A 20,345-nucleotide genomic window follows, 5' to 3' on the forward strand; every position below is an offset into this window, starting at 1 on the left:
TACCCAATCCTTGTTTTGAAGATGACTGGTTTTGTAGTCACAAAAAACTAAGTATCTTTAGTCAAAAGCACTTACACCCTGCAACACATTCTTTGCGGTTGCCAAGAGGATTCAGTACACTGTCCAAATGGGTCTGGCCACTTGAGTTCACACGAGTGTGTCAGTGCATGCAGCAGGGCATCTGGATGTGAAAAAGTGCACAAGGAGGTGTTCAAACACATGATGAGCCTGGACTCTACTAATGTAGGGCTTCGATATAGAATTTTTAATAAGTCAAATGAAGAGAGGATGTTTTTATGCTGCAGTTATTTCAGTTATTTCATAAATACTACATATCTAGTATAATATCCTGTCCTCGAGACAGCTTTGAGAGAGCTTAATCTCTTAAGCTTTTCTGCTATTCTTCTGCCTTTGGGCACTGCAGGACATCCCATCCTACCTATAATGCAGCCAAACAGTGAGCTGCTATTTTAACTCAGGCTTCTGTCTACCTTCTCATGCTTTGTTGAAGTCTGTTAAAGGCTCCTTTCTGCATACTATCTTCCACACAATTAAAAAACCTCATGTCAGAGCTGGAGCACTGCTCTTGTTCTGTGGCCTGAAAACACAGACCTCTGAAGTTCATGGGATCTGCTGAATGAAAGGGACAAAGCCCCAGTCTCCATGTATCTGTGTTCTAGGCCATGATTCAACACCTGTCTATGGTCCATTACCCAGCTCTGGTGCCCACAAAAGTAACATGAGGTCAAGGGTGTTCCTTCGTGTGCTGAAGACATGTAGTGTTTTGATTTCCTTATGTTGCGTCCTTACTCAGTTCAGATTTATCAGTGGTTCTGTCAGCATGTCCAGATTTGAAAGCAGCTTTTGCAAGCTTCCTACATTCCTCTATCATACCCTGCAATTAAATTTCAACATTGTTTTATAGTCTGGATGTGAGTAACATTTTGATAAACCAACATGGCATTTACACCTTCTCCATGCAAACAAACTGCAAACAGGCCAAGACACTGACACCTTCCTGCTGTGTTTTCTGCAGTCATCCTGAAGTGCTGACTGTTGTGTTTGTGTGCTGATGTGAACTGTGAGTGCTAATGGAGAATAAGTAGGAAAAGGCCAATACAAAATTGTGATTCAAGACCACAAGCAAGCTTAAATCTTAATGCAACAAGTTTACTTGTTCTAACTCTAGGTTCTGTTTCTTTCCAGAAGACTTGTAAGATGCAGTGAATAAAATATGGCCACAGCTTCATTAAATACCTGAGAATAAGGGTAACAGGAGAGGTACAAAAGATCAGTTCTGAAAGCTCTTTTGAGGTGTCTCCTTCTGGCTATGGTGGAACCCAACCCAAAGCCAAATTAAAACAGTCTCTCTTGATTTTCACTGAGCAAAGCGGGATTGATACTCTGAATAAGCAGCCCAGCTGCTCTCCCTTGTGGAGGAGTTCTTTAGTAGTGCAGGGACAGAACAGCCACTTTCTTTCTTGGATCAAATGGTAAAAGCTATCAGTGCTGCAGACAGCTAAAAGGAGAGAATTCTGTATTTGTGGGGGTTGTGACTCATCCAGCACTCCAAGAAGTGTAGATTAGATTGACAGTGTCAAAGATTCCAAGTCTAGTGCTGACTACAGAGACTTAACTACATGTAAGTTATACTCAAGTATATTTCCCTGGGTGTCAGTTCAAGTTCTTGTCAGCATATGAATAATAAAATACATTTAGGTTGCCAGGTCACCTGTGAACTCGAGGTATTTCCAACATGCTAACATTTAAAATTGTAGGAATTTATATTTAGATTTGGGAGTGTTTCTTTAGCATCTTAACCACTGCCTTGAGACATAATTTCAGACACACCCATTTAAAAATGTTTGGTTTGATTTCTCGTTGTTTAATTTGCAGAAGGATATGTGTTTTTAAATTACTTCAAAATCTTAGGATCAGAGAACTTACTAATCAGTTAATTACTAATTTTAATGCATTAATTAATAGTAAATCACCTTTTCCTGTTCTGTTGTAAAGCAGTTAGTTTACTGTGTCTACTTAAGTCACCTTGGAAGCCAGAGAACAACCCTTGTGCTACACTTGGGTTGGGGATGGAGGTAAAAAAGTCAGCATGAAAGTGCCAAGTACCAGTGCTAAACAAGATTTTTGTTTCTCTTTATCTAAATCTGGATAGAAAATTGTAGATACATGGATAAAATACTACCATTAACTAGGTGAGCTAGATGAGATGTATCCTATCAGAGTTTCACACAACTGTGAGGTTCACTTTTGAACATCGGTGTTAAGAAATTCTTTCCTGTTTATCTTCAGTAAAGAGCTCTCTACTCTGTACTTGAGGCATTTAAGTGATAAGTACAATTTCTCTACAGAATTATGGTACCAATAGTGTATTTACATTGTCTAGAAATTTTGCCAGGTAACAGTAAGAAATACCATCCTATTTAAATCTGATGTGGAGAAAATATTAAAGGAAAAGGAACATAAATTATGTACAAATTAAGCCCTGCCCTTCTTTGGGTCCCAGCCAAGCCACCATCTACACAGGAGGAGGAAGAGCAAAAGGGCCTGAGCACACGTGAGCATCTCTGTCTACAAATACCTGATGCCCTTGTGTTACTAATTGTCCAGCAAAGAGAAGCCTCACCATCTCACTTGGACAGAAAGAACTGGGAGAAAGCTGACCTCCAGGATTCTACCAAGGGTACTTACTACTTCTTTAGTTTGTTTTTGGTTTTCTTTTTTTAACTGAAATGTTTGACTCTTAACTTTTATGGGAAGTAAGCTGTGCATTTCTAATATTTGAAATGACAGTAGGAAAGCAACACACACTGCATGCACTGCACAGGATGTAACTATGCTCATTAATACATCAGAACAGCTACTATAAATTTAGAGAAGCAAGGAAGTTACTGATTCTGGAAATAATTATTTTCTTACAGGAAAGTGTCTACATGCAAAATTTGTTAACAATTTTCTAATTCTGTGAAGGAGATTAATATAGTAATGGTGCTAGTGCTTTGTAAGAAAGAGATTTCTAGTAAAATTGTGAAACTGTTTGATACAAAACTCCAGCTTACTTAGAATATAAGAGGTTAATGTCAAGTATTCAAATATATGCCATTTTTTAAATGTCTCTTTTTATGGCACATGTGACAAGCTTGACCTTGGCTCTCCTTACAGTGTTTTAAAAGGTGCTTTTTCACAGAAGACAAGGCAAAAGAATTTTATACAGCTTAGAAGTACTGCATAGCATAATCTAGAGATGCAAATTAAAATTTACTTGATTGAACAGAAGCATATTTATTTGAGTTTTATTATGTCAGTTATAGTTTTTATTAGTGTATTATAAATGTCAGGATATTTTTCAATATAAGGAGCTCCTATTTTCCACTCTGTTATGCCACTCAGCTCACTGAATTTAGTGAGCTGACATTAGTGTTAAAACTGTATAGCAGCATGGACAATCTGGTACTTACTGTCCTGTGTCTGAAATCTGAAAATAATGATAAGAATAAGAATAATGAAAATAATAAGAAAATAGGAATAATAATAATAAAAAAAAACCCTCAGAAAATTGTAAGAAATTAAGCAATGCCAAAAATAGTCTGTAGCTTTATGTACTGTAGGCTGCATTTTCTGTTGCTTTTCTAGTATTTTCTTGTCACCTTGGAAGTGAGTTACCTGTCATGCCCAGTTTCTGCATAATCCCTGCTGAACCCTGGTATAAATGACAGAGAGCAGATTCTGCTTAACTACCTGTGCCCTGCTGGTGGAAGATGATGTACTCTCATGCATGGGGATGTTGCCATGAGGACCCACTCCAACTATAAGAAAACCAAAATAATTTGCAGGAATTGAGTTCCTATTGCTCTCTTAGTCTGGCAGGTACCCAGTTTGGTTCTCACTTTACAGTGACTTGATTTGAGTGATTTCAGGTGTTCTGATTATCTATTATTTAAGATAATAAAAATAAAGAAATAAAAAGAGCATAGTCACAAAAGGAGCACTGTAATGTGCAATTTATTAAAATTAATGTCAGAGTGTTATGCTGGAATTTTCAAGGCATCTTCTATCTTGCAGTCGTGATGCAAGAAAAACCTCCAGAAGAGCTCCAGAGCAACCAGCCATGTGATAGCAAACTAACTGGGCATGCTGGGCTGCTGGTTAACAGAAGCAGAAAGACATTGGTGACAGGAGGTGGAGGCTACCTGGGATACAATCTGGGATGTGCTCTTGTCAGGTCAGGAATTCCTGTTGTTCTGTTTGATGTACGGAAACCTAAACGGGAAATTCCAAATGGAGCAGATTTTTTCAAGGTATGTTGAAACTGCATATGTAACAGCAGAGAAATGATGTTGCACTACATAGCAAGGCTTCCTCTGAAGGATTTTTGATAAAAGCATTTCCTGAGAAGCCTTTAAAGACAACGAGAAGTCATTATAGAAGATTCTCCCATGCATGTGTAACTAATGAGAGATAGCAACCAGGAGTCCAAGTGGTCAGTTCTGAAGAGTCCTGTGTTGGGAGTGCCATTCAACACGTCCACAGCTCACCTAGGTGAAGGGGTGAATAGTGAAGTGACAAAATTAATTGCTCAGGGAAATTACTTCAAGTAAAAAGGTGAGAGCAGGACAGGATAATAAAAGTGACCACAAATGTAGAGGGGCTGCCATGGAGAGAATGACGGAGGAAATGAGGACTTTCCAGCCTGGGAAAGTCCTTGGAAGCCTTAGGAGTGGGAGAGCTCTACAAACTGTGAGTGGCATGGAGATGGGTAGGTATTGACTGTTCACTGCCCTTTCCATTCCACTTGGAAGGGCCATCAGGTGAAAAATGAGGAGTCAGTTCAATGCAGAGCAAAAGAGGTGGGTTTTTTCATGCAGTGTCCGAAGTCTCAGCAAAAATTTACTTCCATTGGAGGTAACTAAATAGTTAAGCTAAATTAGGCTCAAGAAGTCTTCTGAATGAAAATACTTGGAGACTGGAAGAGTATTCTGGAGGAAAAGTGTCACATATGCTTTCCCTGTTCCTGCTTCCCAGGGCACTCATTTATGAGCACTGATTTCTCTTTATTTTTACCAAGTCAAGGAATTCATAATGTCTGCAAAAGAGAGGAACAAAAGGGACCCTGAATACTTAACAGCTCACGGATGATTTGTGGACACAACATCTGGGAGCACAGGGGAGCACAGGGGGGCACTGCCACTTTCTAAGTGTTCATAAGTGTTGTCATCTAGACATAGGGTGTCAATCAGCTGATCTTGCCTGAGCATTCAGTGTAAGAACTCCTTGACACCACCACTAGAACCAGAAGGTTGGTGACAAAGCTGACAGTGATTACAGGATCCTTGTCCCAGGAACTTTTGAGGTGATGCCAGATTTTCAGGCTACGACACAATGTGATAGGCAGTAAGGGAGGCAAAGGGGGGATGCATGATACTGCTCTGCATGGCTGTGTAGTGGACAGAATACTGGGCTAACCAGATCTTCAGCCCAGCCCAGCATGGTTGTTCAGTTTCATAAATAGCTTTTACAGAACATGGAAGAGAGAGAAAGCATTATTGGGGAACCATCCAAAAACCATAAGCTTGTTTTGTTAATAATATAAATCCACACAACTTAAGTCGATTGACTGATGGCAATTTACATCCTTTAGAAGAGAGAGACTCAAGACATCTGATGAACTATCTGAGAATAGGTTTTGGTTTTTAGAAACCGGGGCTTTTTAGAATCTGATTTTAAAAGAATAAATGTAAGAAAGTATAGGTTAATTACCTAGAAAACAGAAATAGGAAGTCTTAGTAGGTAAAGTAATGAGTCACTTCGTAGGTTTGATCCTTGATCAGTATTTGGACATTGCTAATAGTGTTATACTGGTTATCTATTTTAATATTTGATTGAAGGTAGGGTGTGGAAGTCAGCTGTATTTGTTAAACACTTTGTCAAGCTGTAAAAAAAATTGTACAAAGCTTGGCAAAAAGAAAAAAGTTGAGAGTGAAGGACTGATTATATTGCCTCTTGATATTACCTCCAGCTATTTATTTTGTGATAATTTTATCAGTTTCATTACGTTAAATTGAATAATGTCTAATGTTCTGGAATATCATAATTCTGAAAAGACAGGTATTATATTTGTATTAATATTTGTATGTACATGGAGTAGTATTCCTTTGGCATTACCTGGTATACAAAAATGCAATATTCTAAGCACAGTATAGCATTTGATAGTAAATATATATAGTGTGTGTATTTAGTAGAGTGTTCATTACTATAAAGAATTCAATATAATGTAGTTATTACAAACTAATATGTACTAATATGATGCTAAATGCATATAGTGTGTACTCTTCTGTTTTAATCTTTTATAAGACTGTAATTTATGCAGTGCATTTGAAATAAAGCTTGGATGGGCAAAGAGACATTTGTCCAGATTGCACCAGTCAGATTTCAAGGTGATAACAGAAAAGGGGTTCTCTTAATTGGCAAACAGCTGAACCCTTCCTGCTGTGATTTATTGTCCTTGGGCCTCGAGCATTTGCTGCTCCCATTCAAGTCAGACAAGTTTTGCCAGCCTGTAGGCTGCAGGACTAAGTGTGAAATTACGCATTATAATTGAAGCCAACAGGAGTCATATCTGTTTTGCAACAAAATATTGACAAAATTCTTAGTCATGGATTTTTCTGCACACTTAAAATGCTTTATTTAATGCTAGTTAAGCATTTTGAAAAATTATTACTTACTACTTTAGGTTTTCATTCATAGCCATAGTTAATATTATTCCTGTAGAGAGTATAAAGAGCTCTACCAGTCAAAAATCCATCATCTTCTCATTGTACAGGGTGATGTGAGGGATTATGATGCACTGTTCAAAGCATGTGAAGAGGTTGACTGTGTTTTTCATGTGGCTGCATGTGGAATGTCAGGATTAGAACAGGCAAGTACAGTTTTCCTAACATTTTCTTTCTTTACTCTCATGAAAGTGAAAATTTGCCTGCATTTATCAAAGAATGTAATCATATATTTATGTCAGACAGAAGTTACTTGCCCCTGTACTCAGTGCTGGTGAGGCCACACCTCGAGTCCTGTGTCCAGTTCTGGGCCCCTCAGCTCAGGAAGATCGAGGTGCTGGAGCAGGTCCAAAGGAGGCAACTGGGCTGGTGAAGGGACTGGAGCACAGATCCTATGAGGAGAGGCTGAGGGAGCTGGGGGTGTTGAGGCTGGAGAAGAGGAGGCTCAGGAGAGACCTCATCACTCTCTACAACTCCCTGAAAGGAGGTTGGAGCCAGGGGGGGTTGGACTCTTTTCCCAGGCAACTCTCAGCAAGACAAGAGGGCAGAAGAGGTCTCAAGTTGTGCCAGGGGAGGTTTAGGTTGGATATTAGAAAGAATTTCTTTACTGAGAGGGTGATCAGACATTGGAATGGGCTGCTCAGGGAAGTAGTGGATTCTCCATCCCTGGAGGTTTTTAAGAGACTGAATGTGGCACTCAGTGCCATGGGCTGGGAACCATGGGGGGAGTGGATCAAGGGTTGGACTTGATGAGCTCTGAGGTCCCTTCCAGCCCAGCCAATTCTATGATTCTATGGTTCTGTGATAAAGGCTGAGTCATCCACACAGGCAAAAAGAGAGGTATTCCTTAAATAATAAACATCAAAGCACAGCTTTGTATGTACTTTTATATAACTTATGTATCACACAAAATACTCTATAAAAATGAGATAATAGATTTAAGATCATGGATAAGTTATCATTTCCTTTTTCTCTGATCTGAAGAAGTGTAACAGTATTGCTTTAGAATTAATGCTGATGAGTTTTCTTTTTGTGAACTCTTAGTCACTAGGAAAATGACCAGCAGCTCATTAAAGTCATGCTAAATAACAGTGATACTCACAGAGTGTATTATAAAAAAGAAAGTAATGAAACTACTGATTTATTTCTAGGAACAGAACAGATTGCAACTGGAACAGAATTTTTAAAACTTTTCAGTTTATATAGTCCCTCTCTGTAATTTCTGTTTCTGTATCATGGGGGGCAACGAAGAACTGAAGCATTATAATTTCCTTCCAGATGCATCTTATCTTTCATTTTTCAACATTACATATTTGTACTCTGAACAAGACAGTAAAAATGAGAGCTATGAGGAGTTACTGTAACACATACCTCACAAAAAGCTCCCTGCTGTTCTAGATGTGGCAATAATAATAATAATTGTATTGTGAATCTGACTTATTGAATTAATAAGATATTGTGCAAACTCTATTTCTAGCTTCAAAAGAAAGACCAGATCGAATCCATAAATGTTGGAGGCACAAGAATAATAATTGATGGTACGTACCTAGATTATTTTTTTTGTGTGTCTTATCCAAACCATAATTACCAAATGACAGTAAAAAGAGGCTGTTCTCTCCCTCCTTTGAGTTATAATGTAAATCTGGGTGTGCCAGTGTCGTTAAATCTGGTAGGAGATTTGTCACTGATTTGGATTGGTGATAGATTTCCAACCTGGACTTCATTCCTTGGCAAACCAACATAAAATCTCCTCCCTGTCCTGGTTATTTTTTCCTTTCACTCTGTGCAATGGAGAAGTTGTCCTCTTTCTTCATGGGAACAATATGGGAGATACCATATGGTGTGATATGCCTTTGGTAACAGGAGCCATAGATGTGCTAAGTATATTTATCTATTAGTCTATCACATTAATATAGAAACTCTTCTGTCTTTGCTGATCATCTATCTAAATGTGATCCCTTTTTATTATACTGATTTTTAACTACTGTCTCTGGAAAACATTAGTAGATTTCTTTCTGTATATTTAATTCTAGAAAGAATATATCAAAGTGTATTGTACATACCAAAACTACTTTATCTTTGCTTTACCCTCAAAAACCAAGTAGCAAAAAATTAAAAAAGAAAAATGGGAAATGCAGCTTTAATTTAGACCCATTTTTCATGTTCTCTGTGGATTACAGTGGATTATTACTGAATAAAGCATGAAGAATTAGAGTGCAGTGGTAGGGAAGTAAAACTCTTAATGAGTTTGAGGGAAGAGGTTGCCACACACTCCCTTCTTCTTGCCCTAACCTCTGACCCTATAGAAACATGTCATGCCAAATTTCCATAGGCTCTCAACAGAAAGAGCCTGGGAGAAGTATGAACCAGTTAATCTACATTTTAATAACAGGTTTAATGATTGGATTCGTTCCAAATATTAGAAACACAGTAGTTAAATTCATTATTTTCACAATGATTTAGCTGGACTGATGGCACTGTAGATTCTAAAAATTTCTGACTTTGAATATTAGTTCGGTTAAACTTTATAAGCATTGTTAAATCAAAAGGAAATTTGTTATTCAAGTTTGCAGTGACATACAAGCCACAGAATTTAGACATAATATCTTAACACTCAACTGAAGTCCATAAATAAGACTTTGTTTTGTAATACTACTAATCTCATTTGTATTTAAGGTACCACTGATTATACCCTAACACTGTATGTTTCCTGCTAACATACCATTTGTCACTTATGAGCAGACTGACACAAATGCAGGTTTGTCACACACCAGAGAGGGCTGGTGCATTATCTTACATGACTTGACTTACCTGCTCAGGCATCCATGAGGCTGTGGTGCAAGAAGCAGCACTGCTTACTGATCACTGCCAAAATAAGGCAAAAAGAATGGTCCACAGGAAGGCTGCTCTCCACAGCACCATCCCTACAGAAAGACACAGGGAGTTCTCAGAGCTGTTTGATCAGGATTAATGTTCACACTCATCTCCTTTTCATTCAGTGTGTAAAATGAACATGTTTTAAGAAAGGTTTCTCAAGCAAAGGAGGATTTTTTTTCCTCCTGCCAAGACTGTGTCCAGCTGTTTTCCTCTGTCCAGCTGATGACTAAGAGCCAGTGATGATATCATAGTTGCAGGTCATAGAATGTTTGGTGACCACAATATGTAATATTTATATAACATGTATTTGGGATGAAAAATTCTAGATTAATTAGAGAAAATGTTAAATGGTAAATTAACATTAGAATTTAAAGTTTACTTTTTCCATAAACATAACACGTCCTGCTTTGGGTTTTTTTTTTCAAAAAGAGAAGCTGCCAGTTCTTAAGTTTTCTCACTATTGTTGTTTTTAAATTATTTATTTCTCATACCACTGTAGTCTGCAAACAAAGAAATATCCCCAGACTGATATATACCAGTACAGTGAATGTGGTATTTGGAGGGAATCCTATTGAAGATGGAGATGAAGAAACTGTTCCATATTTTCCACTGGAAAAGGTACATTGTTCATGTAATGCCACTGCATCTACTGGGCTCTAGAGGACATAGGATGAGAAGACTGCTTTGAGAGCAGAATCTCTTACTATACATCACATCAAATTCTATGAAATTATTTGTCACTAATAAAAATTGAACCATGGCCAACTTTCAATTAAGAAATATTCAAGTTACAGTGACTTTAATCTGCTATAAGTAGACAGATTTGAGATTATGAAATACCTAGAAATTACTAAGAAAAGTGGAATGTGACATTTAACAAGAATATTTGAAGAGGAAGGGCTTTCAGTGGACCATCTGCTATGAAAATACTGAATATTATGCTCCACCATGAGTCTTTGCATTGAAGAATAGTTATATATAAAATTCTACACTTTCGTGTAGACACACAGGGGTTTTTTTGCTTCTTTGAAGTTCCCAAACCTTGCTTTGTTGCTGCAGGCCAGGCAGTAGTTACAGCCCTGCAGGGCTGCTCTGAAATACCATTTCCTTCTTAACTGTGATCATTTAGGAAATCTTTTGTAGATGAAATCTGAAGCTCAATTCATTCAGGCCACTCTTCCCATTTGGTCTTTCCTGCTCCCAGCACACTGCCTGTAATTATGAGCTGTAATTTTAGAATACACATCCTGTGTCCAAGCATCCTAAACAGGACTGACTGCTGCTCTGCTGGTGCCTCCTGAGATACTTTGTTGGATATGTCAGTTTGTGTACAGCCTGCACAGTGCCTCAGACTCCTGAGAGAACATTTCAAGAATTAGCAATTATTTACATGTCTGAGCCCTAGTCCTTTATTTTCTGTAATGAAGATCATGTAATAGCAAGCAGCAGAGGTGTGTCAGGTCTGGACTGAGGTGGAGCAGGTCAATTAAGCTACCTTAGAGTAGAAAAATTTTCCATGCTGTGATTTTCAGGTATAATTTTCACTATAAAGGACTGCAATACAAAATTCAGCAGATACATGAGTAGCTTTGTGTAGATAAGTAATCACTAAACCTGCATGTGCTATCTATGTCTGGAATCCTATTATTTAAATACGCTTGGTGCCATTTTTAGAGTTAATAGTAAAAGATACATCTCACAGACATTTATTTAAAAATTCCCACAGGGCTTCAAAAAGAAATTGGGATACTTTAGGAAAGTCTGAAGTTTTAATTTCATATCTAGCTTACGGTTTTAAGAAATTTTTTCCAATTAAAATATGGATGTTTTTTCAAAACAAAATTATCTGACTCATGAGAACATTTGGCTTGATATTAATTTTTTTCAGTATATCCAGGCCAAAAAGTGAGTTAAGTAAATATTAGTGGAATTAAATAAACTCTGGAGCTAAACTTGTGGAACTAAAATGTAAATCTGGTGAGGTTTTTTTGTCATAAACAAAGTATGTATATGCTGTGTCTTGTTGTTATTTATAATTTGGTTTTACTCAGCTGATGCCTACAAACTGGCCAGATTTAAATGTTAGCAGACATAAACAGTAAGTTTGCCTTTACAGGTGCAATACTATAATTATAATGTTGATATTTTGCCTTTCTTTATAGCAAGTTAATCATTACTCTAGAACAAAGGCAATGGCAGACCAAATGGTTCTTGCTGCTAATGGAACTTTACTCAAAGGTACATATAACACACTTGGGTTTCTCCTATCATTAATAGTGCTAATGGGCATTCCATTCTCTGGTTACTTATTTGTCTGTTTATAGTATATTTAAATTAACTGAAATAAGGATTTATTTTGTTCTCCTCCCTTCAATGATGATTCATTTTTCAATGTGTATACCCAGCGAGATAATACGCAAACAATAGATGGGAGAAATCAGAAAGTTTAACCTTACTTCTTAAAATAATCTTTAAAATTTTAGTTTTGCAGTAGATGAGGATTTTGTGCTTTTATTGCCCATCATTTTGAACTGCTCCCATAATACCATTCTCTAAGCACTGTACAATGGATCATTCTCATAGACCCAGAAGACTTGCAGGTGTCTGGCAAAAATAATTGCAGTTTCTTAAACAGACTGGCACTTTCAGGGTCATTTTTATTTCTAAAGTCACACATACTGAAAGAGCTGCAGCTAAAAATCTGCAAGGGAAATATTTAGCTTTGCTTTTACATGCATATTTTTCTATTCCTATTGATTTCTCTGAACTGAAAAGTTGGCAAATATAAATTAGGTGGGGATTTGAGTTTAGCATCCTTTAACTACTTAGCAAATGCCTAGCACCTGCCTGTCTTGCCCACATGGAAGTTGTAATTGTGTCTATTATCAGGACTCAGAGGAGTCTACTTACTGATTCACATGTAGAGCTTAAATTATTCCTTGTTTACAGTATTGAAACTAATATGAAAGCCTCTGTTTAAAGAGACCACTTCCCTTCCTTTGTGATTCCACTGAGCAAGCAAGGTGTCCAAATATATCAACTGGAATTATCTTCCATTTGCATGTGTCTAGAACAATGGACAAAGACATACATTATAAACTTAAATCTGTAATAAACAGCAAAAGTCACTCCAAGCAGGAGGCATCTCTATAGGAAAATTTAATTTATCCTGTCACTGTTTAAACTCCTCTGTGGTCAGAGGGATTCAGTTTTTCAGGCTGTTAAGCTAAGGTTTCAGTTGAATACAGAAAACAAGTTTCAAGGAAGCCGAATCACACAGAAATGGTCACGGGTTTTTTACTGATCCTTTACTTTCACAATGTAAAATTCAGAGAATATATGTCATTTGTGTGCTGATAGCAAATCTATCTGAAAGTCACATTTTGTTTTCTCTCCAAGGAGGGGATAAGCTCCACACCTGTGTGCTCCGTCCACCAGGCATATATGGACCAGAAGAGCCGCACCACCTGCCACGAGTAGCCGTATGTGTTATGTAGTCAGCTCTGGAGGACACTACAAGTAGTTGTAAGGGCACAGCAAAGTGAAAGTATCTTGGTTAAAGTTCTTAATCATTCCCCCAGAACACTGATGTGAGAGCTTTGTGACAGGGGGTATGATGGAAGATAATCACATGATATGAACACTGCAGAAATGGCAGGGATCAAGCTGTACTTTTAATTGAAAAGAAAAAAATGCAAGGCTGGAATGGTAGAAGAACTAGGTTTTCATCCCTGATTGGTTAATATAAATATTGTCTTTTAAATATGCACTTTAATTTCAGCCAGACACTGCCATGTCACCCTGTTTTACCACTGCATATCAGTGCAACAGTCCTTCATTTATAAAACCACCAACTTGATGTTTTTTTTTCTTGTGACATTTGTCGTGCTGTAATTGCACACAAATACAACAAATCCTAAGTATTCTGGCTGAGCCAAAACTACTATGTTCTACCATGCAATAAAGGAATAACATAGTTATTTCACATTTTCTGTTTCTACAGGTAACTATACAACAGAGGCTATTTAACTTCAAGTTTGGGAATCAAAAAGTTCAGATGAACTGGATTCACATAGGAAATCTAGTACAAGCTCACTTACTGGCTGCCGAGGCTCTCACCTCTGAGAAGGGCTATGTAGCTGTAAGTAAACAGTATAAACACTGTGTCCCTGTAGCTTCACCTCTCAGAGAAATTTATTTTTTAATGTTTTGAGATCAAAGTTTCAACACGCCACCCTATGTATAGTGGTTTTCTAATTGTTTTTCTCTGCTTCTTTAACAGAGTGGTCAGGCATATTACGTGCATGATGGTGAAAGTGTGGTATTTTCAGAATGGATACTCCCCTTAGTATGTATTGCACACACAGTGAGCTCTTGATTCACCCTGTGGGTCCTCCTTGTATCATTAACTAAAAGACCATACTAACTAAATTAATTTCAATGCACCTTAACTACTGAATTACTTTACAGTCCCGTTCTTCCTGCATATCTAAAGTTCCACTGGCTCCCAGGGAAGTTTTGGACACCCATAAGTATGGCTTTTATTGTTTTGAGGCAATTTAGCTGAGAGGTATAGAACCTGCTACACAGCAGTAGCAGTTCTGTAAACCAAGCTCACAATGCATGAAAACTTCTCCTACTTGTAGAATGGCCTTGTATAGCCACCGGTTATTTCTTTATTCTGCCATCACCTGCTGCAAAAATGGACTTTTAGAACCTCATCTTAAAAGCCAAAAAGAGGCAACACTGTATTTTCACAAACATCAGGCTCTGATTTTAGGAGCATGCTAAAGTTTTGTTCCTGCAATTACAACACAGAAAACTCTTCCAGGAAGATTATTGCATAGAATATCTGTATCTAAATTTAGTTAAGTAGCTCAGTGTTGGTCACTTGACCATCAGAAACAGGATTGTTTCCCCTTTAACATCTTGCATTTGAAGGGTGGGAGGTGGGCACTGAGGAACAAGTAGTGACTTTCTGTCACATTTCTTGCTACCAATATTGATAGGAAGATTAAGTGACAGAAAGTTTAGATACATGTTTTATCAACAGTCATTCTTCCATTTCCATGCTCACTGACACCTTCGATTTGGTACAAATTCTCTGTTATTCTTTCTTTTATACCCCTTTCTAGTTTGAAAAATTAGGCTACAAGAAACCCTGGATACGTATTCCTGTTCTCCTGGTTTATATAGCAGGTAAAAAGAACAAAATGCATAGTTAATTATTGCACTAGCTATTTTTAATATGTTTTCTTCTTCCTGAAAAGTTACGTAATGGTTTTATAAAATGCAGTGGCCCAAATTGTATTAATTACATAACTTAGTGTTATTCTGATTAATAGTAATCTCAGCATTTGGCATTAATTATACCAGATAAAGTTTAAAGGCTATTCACAAACTGAGTCCATCATGCATGTTATAAATTAAACAGCACCTTCTACCACCTTAATTGCATCCTCTGATACCAGTAGGAACCATAAGATGTGTAATGTCAGTATTACCTCAGCTCATTGTTACCCAGCTATCTCATTGAGTAACTTTCTGTTTCACAGCCACCGTGATGGAGTATCTGCACCTAATACTAAAGCCAGTTTTTAACTTTACACCTTTCTTGACAAGGAATGAGGTAAATATATAAAAATAGAGAATGTTTATATATTTCTCACCAAAATTCTCATGAAGCACATGATATGCCCTTAGGATGCAGCTAGGTTTTAGAGCACTAGATCTCTGGTTTTCTGCTTGGGTCATAGTCCATTCAGAGCTTACACAGTCATTTTGTAGCCGGATTTTTCCATGAGCTCCTGACCACCCCCCTTATAAAATCATCATAAACCAATCCTTATTTGAAGATTAGACAATCCATGGGAACATCCCAGAGGTGCCAGACAGAGCGATTGACATGGAGCTGGCACAAAGAGGAAAACAGGCTCTACATTGTCATTTCCCATGAGCTGTCCTGTGCTGTCAGAGGACTTCAGTCTCACATCACTTGTGAGACAAGAGTCTCACATCAAAGTGATCACATTTATCATAATTCCATGCTAGCCAATAGTTAGAAAGTATATTAAAACTAATTCTGAAACAGAATGAAAAGTCAATTTTCTGAAACATACAACTTTTGAATTTCTTTTTTTTTTTTTGGTACAATGTTATGATTTATAATACAAGCCAAAATGTTCTAACTAACCTATCACCTAACGTCCTGCTGTATTGTAGCATGTAATGTAATAGGACACTGAAGGGACTGAATGGACCTCATTAGCTTCTACTGTAGCCTTTCAGTTATTCCAGAATTTATCTGCACTTTCTAATACTTACTTCCACATTAGTTCTTCATCCGAAGCAAAAATCTTTGAGACTGTGCAACTTAAGCCCTTTCAGAGGTACCACGTGTTCAGAGGTGGAGGATAGAACTCTCCAAAACTGAGCACTTTCCACTCCTCAGAGATGCAAAGTAGAGAAGCCATACTGCTGTCCTGCAGTTCAGTCATGCAGCTCCAGTGCACATTTCTCTGTACAGAAGAGCCAGTCTGAGGGAAGGGTGCTGATCTGTTGTATGGGATTTCCTTAGTTCCTCAGATCATGTTCACAAGTGAAAACTCAGTGTCATAAACTCCTTCTGCACTCAGCCCACCAAACTTTAGCTCTTTACCTGTCAGCTACATCAACTCATTCTGTTAGCTCTAGACAGAATCCCACTATAAAATCCATACATTTTTTGCATGTCTATCTTTATTCATGTCTTCACTTCCACTGTAAATCATTGTTGACATACTTTCATCCAAGTTCTAGCAAATCAGATATTAAAATCAATTCCATTACTGTCCTTTTGGATTTCAGGTGTGGAATGTTACTGTAACTCACACTTTCCGAATAGACAAGGCACGAAATCAACTTGGTTACCAACCAAAGAAATTCTCATTTGCTGATTCTGTGGATCATTATCTTAAAACAAGACCTACTTGCCAAGAAGATCACACGTTCCTTAAAATGGTGTTTACTTTTGGCATTTTCTTAAGTTTGATCATTCTTTCTTTCTTGTAAAGTGGAATACTACCCACCTGATCCAGAAAAATTGATTTTGTTTCTGAGTATTAATCTGGTCATAGTATGTTCCTCAGTCACTAGGGTCTTTATTGTTCTTACTACAATGATGATGTTACTCCAGTTTTATTTACAACAAAACCACAAAAGTGAAAAACAGGACACATCAGGAAATGTTCTCAAAGGACAATGCAGTGTCACAAATCAAAGGAGTACATCATTAGCAGTTGCAGGAATGATTTTAAAGGATCTTCATTAATTGATTGCTTCATGCTGAGAATGATTTTCTAAAAATAATTCAGGAGGGTAACACACTGAGAGAAGAGGATCTTCTTTCATTGTAGGACTCCAGTGCTTTAACAAGTCCAGTAGCTCCCATGAAGAAAAAGTTGACTGAAAATTTCTCTGATGAAGCTGCTGCTACAGCTACTGTATGTTAGTGTGAGGAATTATGAAGACCTGGGAAATAATACAAAAAAATAGGAAAAGTGAATTTAACAGGTGGTGAGAGCACTGAAAGTTATATTTGTGTAAATACTTTTATTATTCAAAAGGTTTGTAAAAATTTAGTAACATTGTGTATTTGTAAATCAAGTAATATCCTTTTGATGCAATAATAAATAATAACTGAACAAAATACTGTTTTTAAGGAGTCTGTGTGAAGTGGGGGGGAGGGCAGAGAAGACCCTGGAGTTCAGCAATCTGCTTCTGCTGCTTTATGTGTGACTGAAGGCAAGTGAAGCTGTAATCCTGTAATCCTGCACCAGTGCTGGCACACACTCTGTTTATTCCATGAATTGTCATTCCAGAGGGAGCCAGCTGAGGATCCAGCCTCTCTCTTTTCCCCCATTCTTAAGACTTGAGTAATTGGGTGGATTGTACTGCCTGATCCACATGGGCTATTGTGTGTGCTAATGTACACTCACCATGTGTAGCCCAGACAAATTCTCATGAGGTTACCTGTCACAAAGATTTTCCCTGGGACCAGTTTTGCTCTCACCAGGCAGTAGCTGCTCCCTCTGTAGCAGCTCAGGAGAGCTGGACTTGCCAGGGTGGGTCACAGAAAAGCTCTGCCATTTGACAGTACAGCCTGGTCTGTCATGGATTTGCATTTGGAGGCAGTTTTCATCCCTGCAAACTGAGCTCACACTGTACATCTTCCCTTAGCAGGGAAGCTCAGCCCTCTTTCTCATACTGGTGACTGCCTATTGTCAGGAAATTTGAAGAAACTCAGTATATATGAGACCTTTACCCCTGTTTGATTAAACCAGGTTAAGTTCACAGTTCAGTGATACAGAGGTGCTGCTGATGGACAGACAAGCAAGCACTGCAGAAGGTACTCTGTAAGCTGTGGTTCCCTAGAAATGCAGAGCAGAAAACTGCAAGTGTACAGCTACTTGCCAGCAGGAGCATTTCAAATGTATGCAAACATCCAGTTTGCTTTTAAGTCTGTTTTTTATCGATCTTTCATGTATTGCTTTAATTAGACTAATAACTCAGGACTGCACCCTGGATTATACCAACAGTTTTTGGAAGAGATATTGGGCAGCTGATTGCAGCCCAGTGAGAAGTGCAAGCTGTGGCCTTTTTTTGGATCCTCCTCAGTAAGGACTAACCAAGAAATTCACTGGCCGTGCCATTCCACTCCTGTAATGCCAAACCTCCAATTTGTTAATTTGGGTAAGATGCTTTTTACATCACTGTTGTAACAGTACTAATTAAAACTGGTTTTGAAACTGACTTGTTCAGATGATATATCATTATTATAAAGCCATTATTTTAGGTTTTAAGACAGCTTTTAGTATCAGTTTTGAATAACCAGCTGTCTCCTTTCTGTCAGTTTAAGCCAGCTATTGTCAGTTACTCAAGTTCTAACATAATTGCAAGTGTGTCTTTAAATGATTAAAATTTAATACGAACATTCAGACATGGCACAGCTACAACGGAAGAGGTAAACGTGTTCAAAGTTTACTTTTTGCCTGGGATGGGTAACTGAAATTCTGCAGCTCCTGACCTTTTTCACATCCTCCTGGACATAAATGACCACAGAGCCAGAGACCCACTGCCAGCCTGGTAGGGCAGCTTCGTGCCTATTTTTTTTATGACTCTGTTTCTTCTTTGGGGATTCCTGCTGTTTTGCAGGTGTCTCTGATGCTCTGCATCTCTCTGAGCCATGTCCCACCACCAGCCCTCCAACTGGTAATCAAGAGATGATGTGCTTTTCCTGAACAACCTGTTCAACAGGTATCTCAGCAGTACGGAAGGAGCCCTAGTTACCTACAGGATGCTTTATTCCAGTGGTCACAGCTGTATGAAGACACATGGAGGTAAGAGCCACCACAGGATGCTGTGGGATCCTAGGGATGCTGTGAGAACCCAGGGACACTGTACAATTCCAGGGATGTTCTAGGAACATGGGAATGCCATGGGATGCTATGGGATCCCAAGGATGTTGCAGGATGAGCAGAATCCCAAGGCTTGCTATGGGATGGGCAATATCCCAGGAAGAGTGTGGGATTCCAAAGATGCTGCAAGATGAGTGGGACACAGGGAGGCAGTGGGACTTTGGGGGGGCTGTAGAATGAGCAGGATCCTAGGGGGGCTAAGGGAGGCTGTGGGACCCCAAGGGAGTCTGTAGTACCCCGGGAACGCAGTGGACTGCCAGAGGTGCTGTGGGATGAACCCCCAGGATCCTGGTGCAGCCCCTGTGCAGGACTAACCCATGCTTCACCTTCCCGGGCCGGCGGGCGTCGGGAGCCGTCGAACGGGGACCCTGCGGGGCTCCCGCGGGCCGGGGCCGCGGCTGGAGGTGGCGGCGGAGGTGAGCGCCCGGCGGGACGCGGCTCCTGCGGTGCGGCGGGACCCGCCGGTGCCGGTTCGCCAAAAGCCCCATCGGGGCGAGGGCTGCGAGGGGACAACAGCATCGACGGCGGCTGCCGCCGGGACTCCCGCGGGCCGGGCAGGAGCGTCCCTGGCTCCCGGCCCCGCGTTCCCCCGAGGTCGGCGGGTGCCTGCAGGGCAGCTGCAGGGGCTCGGGTGGCCTTTAATCTTTTATTGCGGCGCAGTGGAGGGACGTGGGTAACTCGGAATCGGTAGCTACAGCCTCGAAAAGGCCGGTGATGAACCCTTGAGCACTGCATCCATCGCTGGGAAAGAACCTCCACGTTTAAGAAATGAATGGCTCAGCTACAATTTTTTCGTTAATATACTCATAGGCTCTTTCTGTCTCATAGCAATTATTTTATTCTAGTTCCCCTGGAAAGTGAGGGATTTGATAGCCTTGTTCTCTGATACACGTTAAGAAAGATACAGAGTAAGCATCAGGACTTCCTCCTTCCTTCTGAAGTCCTCCTGTATCTCAGCACTATCACTGCCCAGAATAAAACCCCAATGTATCCTTAATTTACATTCAGATGCTGGTACTTCAAAAAAAGTTGAAAATACCACTTTTCTCAGAAGCCTGGATTTGTGATAAACTGAGGACACGTGGAAGAAGCATTAAAGATTTCTGTCACTCTAGAGGAAGTTTTGCTCTGCTACTGTCCTGCTTAGCCTTGCTTGCTTGTTTTTTAAGCACAGAAACCTAAATACAATTTTTTCTTCTGCTTAAAATTCTGGTCTGTACCATTA

General features: G+C 39.1%; 1 protein-coding gene across 2 annotated transcripts; it reads left to right on the top strand.

The window, feature by feature from the left end:
- Positions 1-2,086: 2,086 nt before the first annotated feature.
- SDR42E2 (short chain dehydrogenase/reductase family 42E, member 2) lies at positions 2,087-17,352 on the top strand. 2 transcript variants are annotated; one of them, XM_071761195.1, is made up of 13 exons: positions 2,627-2,701; positions 3,652-3,885; positions 4,081-4,316; positions 6,839-6,934; positions 8,266-8,326; positions 10,165-10,283; positions 11,828-11,903; positions 13,065-13,147; positions 13,669-13,806; positions 13,948-14,013; positions 14,801-14,864; positions 15,221-15,294; positions 16,512-17,352. In XM_071761195.1, exons 3-13 carry the CDS (start codon positions 4,086-4,088, stop codon positions 16,713-16,715), a joined length of 1,212 nt encoding a protein of 403 aa, XP_071617296.1. In that variant the 5' UTR covers positions 2,627-2,701; positions 3,652-3,885; positions 4,081-4,085; the 3' UTR covers positions 16,716-17,352. The 2 variants fall into 2 exon arrangements, with proteins under 2 accessions (XP_071617295.1, XP_071617296.1); XM_071761194.1 differs by lacking the exon at positions 3,652-3,885 and having other exon boundaries at positions 2,087-2,701.
- Positions 17,353-20,345: the final 2,993 nt, after the last annotated feature.

This window comes from Heliangelus exortis, chromosome 17 (assembly GCF_036169615.1).
Source record: "Heliangelus exortis chromosome 17, bHelExo1.hap1, whole genome shotgun sequence".
NCBI classification, from domain to species: Eukaryota; Metazoa; Chordata; class Aves; order Apodiformes; family Trochilidae; genus Heliangelus; species Heliangelus exortis.

Bases quoted from the DNA above. Each gene is read 5' to 3' on its own strand.
- SDR42E2 (XM_071761194.1), top strand. From the start codon at position 2,488: ATGTACAAATTAAGCCCTGCCCTTCTTTGGGTCCCAGCCAAGCCACCA. The intron at 2,702-4,080 runs GTACTTACTACT...TCTATCTTGCAG, and splicing joins CCTCCAGGATTCTACCAAGG to TCGTGATGCAAGAAAAACCT. The intron at 11,904-13,064 runs GTACATATAACA...TTTCTCTCCAAG, and splicing joins TAATGGAACTTTACTCAAAG to GAGGGGATAAGCTCCACACC.